The 4885-nt window shown below is 34.4% G+C and overlaps 1 protein-coding gene across 1 annotated transcript; it reads right to left on the bottom strand.

Moving 5' to 3' along the window:
• Window positions 1–3692: 3692 nt before the first annotated feature.
• Window positions 3693–4510, bottom strand: LOC123192032 (protein disulfide isomerase-like 1-4). The gene is made up of 2 exons (XM_044604508.1): window positions 3984–4510; window positions 3693–3765 (listed from the first exon to the last, which is right to left on the bottom strand). The coding sequence occupies exons 1-2, from the start codon at window positions 4508–4510 to the stop codon at window positions 3693–3695; spliced, it is 600 nt and encodes a 199-aa protein (XP_044460443.1).
• Between the last annotated feature and the right edge of the window lie 375 nt (window positions 4511–4885).

Here is a 4885-nt window from a genome sequence, read left to right as displayed (position 1 = left end):
AAGAGAAGATGTCTTCTTGATGCCATTGTTAATTAAAATTAAACACTAGTGAAAGGATATATGTAGTAATGGATTATGATCCTTAGTTGAGCTTGAAAATATTAATAAATTGATTTTTTTTTTTTTTTTTAAAGATGATTTGAAATACTCGAACTCTGGTGATTTAATCAAAGCAGTCATCTCAGTAATAATCGATAAGACAAAATAATACTGAATCGATTGTTGGTTTTTCAGAGAATATTATTTACATTCTCTGGTGGTGACAAACACAAGGTCTTGTATATCTTTTTGTTCCTGGCAATTTAGCATACTCAAATAGGAATGCTGCTGCTTGTTGCATTGACCTGTTCTCTGAAATTTGATCGACTCAGAAGAGGGAAATTGAGATCAAATTTAGCTGATGAAGATCAGATACAGGGTGGAAGAAGAGAGAATTTTATTATGAAATTTTGTAACCATTCTATAATACCACGAAGTGAATCATACAAGGAGACTAGGACCAGAAATCTCCAAAACTTTCTTCTGGGATCAGCTCAAAAACTATAATAAGACATCAAGGTATAAATAATAATGAAGGTAAAATGTAACTTATTATCACACTACATTACAGTGAAGTCATCTTGTTCATGCCCCAAATCCGTCAATACTTTTCGAAGTTAAATGGCTCGATTTGGAGCAACAGAATCTGAAATATATTTGGCCTCAGTTGTGGATTGAGCAACCACATCCTGCTTCTTTGAATTTAAAGAAAGTACTCCTAATACAAGAGGGAAAAAAAAAAAAAAATTCTGAAGTGCTCTTAGAGTCATCAATACGCCTTGCCTTATCACTGCCAGCATATCCTACTAGCTTAGCTTCTCCTTTCTTCTTAAACCATAGTCCATAATTTGTTATGCCTTTTAAGTATCTCAGGACCCTTTTTGTAGCTCCACAATGAGACTGACTTGGAGAATTCATGAACCTAGACAGGAAACTTGCTGAGAACATCAAGTTTGGCCTCGTGGCGGTTAAATACAATAAAGTTAAAGTCTCAATTAGGCTTCTTTAAGCTAGTGCATTACATTTCTTTCCTCCATCATCCTTGGATAATTTTTCATTTAGCACCAAAGGAGTGGCCACACATTTGCTTTGGTCCATTTGGAATTTAATAGGGACATCCAAAGTATACTTTTTTTGGGAATGAAAAATATCATAGGAGCATTGGTATATTTTTAATCCTATAGAAAGTATTTCATCAGCCCCAAGTCTAACATTTCAACCTGCAGTTTCATCTCCTATATAAACTCTTACACCAAATCTAAATCATTTTTTGTAACTAACTAATAAATCATCAACATATAAAGAGACCAGCAACTATTTTACATCTTCACAATATTTTACATAAAAATAGCTTTATTAAAACTTCTCTTGAATCCTTGTTGGATCAAGTGTGAATCCATTCTGCTATATCAGGCTCTTGGTACATGTTTCAACCCATAAAGTGCTTTATTCAATGTGTACACTCTACTTTATTCTCTTGCAACCTCAAAACCTTTAGATTGTTGAACATAAATCTCCTCATGTAACAAGCCATTTAGTAAGGTTGATTTTACATCAAGATGATGTGTATTCCATCCTATTTGAGCTGCTAAGGCTATAAGAATCTAATTGTATCATGTCTATCAACAAGAGAAAATGTATCCCTATAATCGACCCCTTCCGTCTGAACATAGTGTTTCACCACTAACCTTACTTTATGCGTAAATATTGAACCAATGTGATTTAACTTGATTCTGTAAATCCATTTCACACCAATGAACTTCCCATTGTCTTCTAGGTTCCATTCTTTCCAGTCATTTCAAATTCTTCTAGCATTGCTTCCCTCCAAACTTCATGTCTTCTCTAAGTCACAAGATTCTTCTATTGCAGAGATCTTGGACACAAACTTGCCTGATAAGCTAATCATGATCTTCTCCACAATCTTCTCATCAATATACTCCTCACCATGTAGCATCATTTAATTAATTAATTCCATTAACTTTGCAAAGTAGCCTTTGACAGCTTTCCCATCCTTCATTCTTAACATATCAAATTATCTCTTGAGAGTTAAGAGTTTGACAGCTTTTACTCTTTCACTCCCCTTGAACTCCTCTTGAAAGATAGTACTATTGATGCTTTTTTTTTGTTCTAGTAGCAGCTACTATTCTTGGAAAGACAGCTTTAGAAATTTTTGAATGAATGAAAGAAAAAGCTTTAAAGTTTTTTGTGTGTAAGGCTCAATATGTTGCTTGACTTGCTAGATGGTGGTTTCTTCATTTTCTCAACAATTTCCCATAAATCATATGCCGTAAGAAAGGCTCTCATCTTTACAACCCAAGAGTTACAGATTTCCCTTGAAAACATGAGAGGTGCAGGCAGACTAACATTGCCCGTGGACATTTTTTAAAAGTGCTTGAAATAGAAAATAAGACTCTCACAGTCCCTCAAGAAAAAGATGTTCTAATGCCAATTGTGTATGTTTACATAGAGTTTGTGTGTGCTCACTAGGCATAAAGTTCATGAGACGAAGAATGCAAAGAGAAATTTTTCCATCTCTACTCATGTACACACAAAGCATCAACCATCAACCATTCACTTATCCATATTTTTCTTAATTAGCATAAGTCTTCTTTTCCATAATTTAAGAAAAAAACATGGATCACTACTCAATTTCTACTTAACAGTGTACTAGTTAACGACATCACATATTTCTTTGCCTATACTTACTAAAAATTACATTGCCTATGATTGCTGCTGATGAGTCTCCAAGTAAACTTTTATGATGTCAACAAATTCAGTGAATGAAATTTCGGGATTCTTCTTAATCTGAAAAAATATTACAGAAGAAAACTATTTTCCAATAAATCCAGCCAATTTATAGTTACAAAGGAACTAATGTTAGTCACTGTTCTTCAATGGCCAGAATGATTTCTGTCTCTGAAATTGTAACAGATTGGCTTGAAAGTTTGTCTTCTATGAAATTCTCCCCAAATGACTGCATCAGAAAAGGGTCATGAGCTTTTATCTATAAGCAAATATCAGAAATCCTCACATTGAAAATTTCACAGGCAAGATGGATGTAGCAAAACTACTACCTGTTTTGTGGAGGTCTGGAGAATCACAGGAAACTTTACCAAAGTAAAAGCATTCATTGGAGGAATCTTATTCACGGATATGAAGTAAGCTATTTCTGATTCAGTGAATGGTCCATCTGGAGAAATTGTGCAATGCTGAAATACATTATTTGAATGACAAATTGGAAGACCTCAAACTATAAATTGAAAAGATCATCAGGGAAAACTTACGAAAGTAGGTAAGCTGTTGAGACTCCTTTTCCAGCATGATTAGAGCAGGGAGTTTGATTCCTGAGTAATAAAATCTCCTTGCAAGATTAATACTGTTAGTTTGATAAAATATAACATCAGGATGCAGCTTGGAGGCGGCAAGAAGCTCCTCAGTTTCCAGGCCCTAACATTTTAGGCAATAGAATTTTAGTGACTTAATGATAAAAGGTTGTGCAATTTCTTCTGAAAAAAAGGTCTCTGCAATTATAGTGTTTTATACTATATGGTGCAAAGTTTATGAATTATTGAATTATGAATAAATGGTGACTGTATACCTGTAAAGATTCAAGACATGACAAAACTATTCTGGATTTAGACAAGAATACTTCTTCAAATTGCTCCTGTCGTTATATTGTAGACACCAAGACCCATCTGAGTTTTTGCCCACTTCACATTGGCATCCCTTCAGAAAAAAAAAAAAAAAAAAAACACGAATGAATACATCTGCAAGCATATCAGGAATTTGCTTGAATATTAAAAACAGATTGATTCCTTTCCAGTGACTCCACGAAAAATCAGTTTATTTTGTAAATAAATTTTAAAGTTCAATCAGAGAACAAAAACAAACAAGAATTCCCTGACCTGAAAAATCCAAAAGAATCAAGCCAATGAAAAACTCACCTCTTCCTTACAAAATTACAAGGATGAACATTCACTCCACCAACGAAGAAATAACAAGTTGGATACCACTTAATTCCATACTTCTTCTCCAATCCTTTTTCTTTATCAGCATACACTTTTGCTAGCACAACCTCACCCTTCAGCTCTCTGGCAGCTTCTGCATATTCTGGGGCTAATTTTCGGCACAAAGGGGACCATGATGCATGAAACACCACCATAACATACCGATTATTGGCAACAAAATGGCTAAAACTCTCCTCACTTAGTACTTTTACCACTTGTTTTTCTTCAGTAACTGGAGAAAATCTCTTCATTTGAACATCGAGAACATTCTGAACAACATCTGAACATTTGCCAGGATTTCGGGAAAAGATTCGAGTATTAGCTGCCGGGATTAATATAGCCTCTGATCCATAGTTACGCGCTTGATAAGCAAAATATATTTCAGCTAAATGAGGTGAAAGCAAGTGAATGATGAAGAGAAGAAGAGCTATTGTATAGAGCAAAGCATCTGTTTTCGTTGGCATTGTTGAGTTGAAACCAGGCAGTATGGAGAAAAAGGGGAAGTTTTAAAAGAGCATATAAAGTAATACGATAAAATTGCCTAGTTACATCAGCAGCCGGCCTGGAAACGTATGGTCTATTTTCCATAATGACAAATCCACAGTTCTTGCCCATAAAATCGATCATTTTTATTAAAATAATGATGTTATTAATGCTTACTCCTAAATTGTCTTTACCTTAACTCTAATGGATTCATTTGTGGAGTCTGCGATTGTGAAATATATAGCCAAAGAGGAAATTTGAATTCTGACACAAACATGGATGCTTTGTAAGTATATAAATGGCAGCAGACCAAATCAATACAAGTCAAGTTTTTGAAGCCAAATTATTCACTTTCA

This window comes from Mangifera indica, chromosome 12 (assembly GCF_011075055.1).
Source record: "Mangifera indica cultivar Alphonso chromosome 12, CATAS_Mindica_2.1, whole genome shotgun sequence".
In the NCBI taxonomy this organism is placed as follows: Eukaryota; Viridiplantae; Streptophyta; class Magnoliopsida; order Sapindales; family Anacardiaceae; genus Mangifera; species Mangifera indica.
The sequence above is the reverse complement of the archived record's forward strand: the minus strand, read 5'-3'. Positions and strand labels throughout refer to the sequence as shown.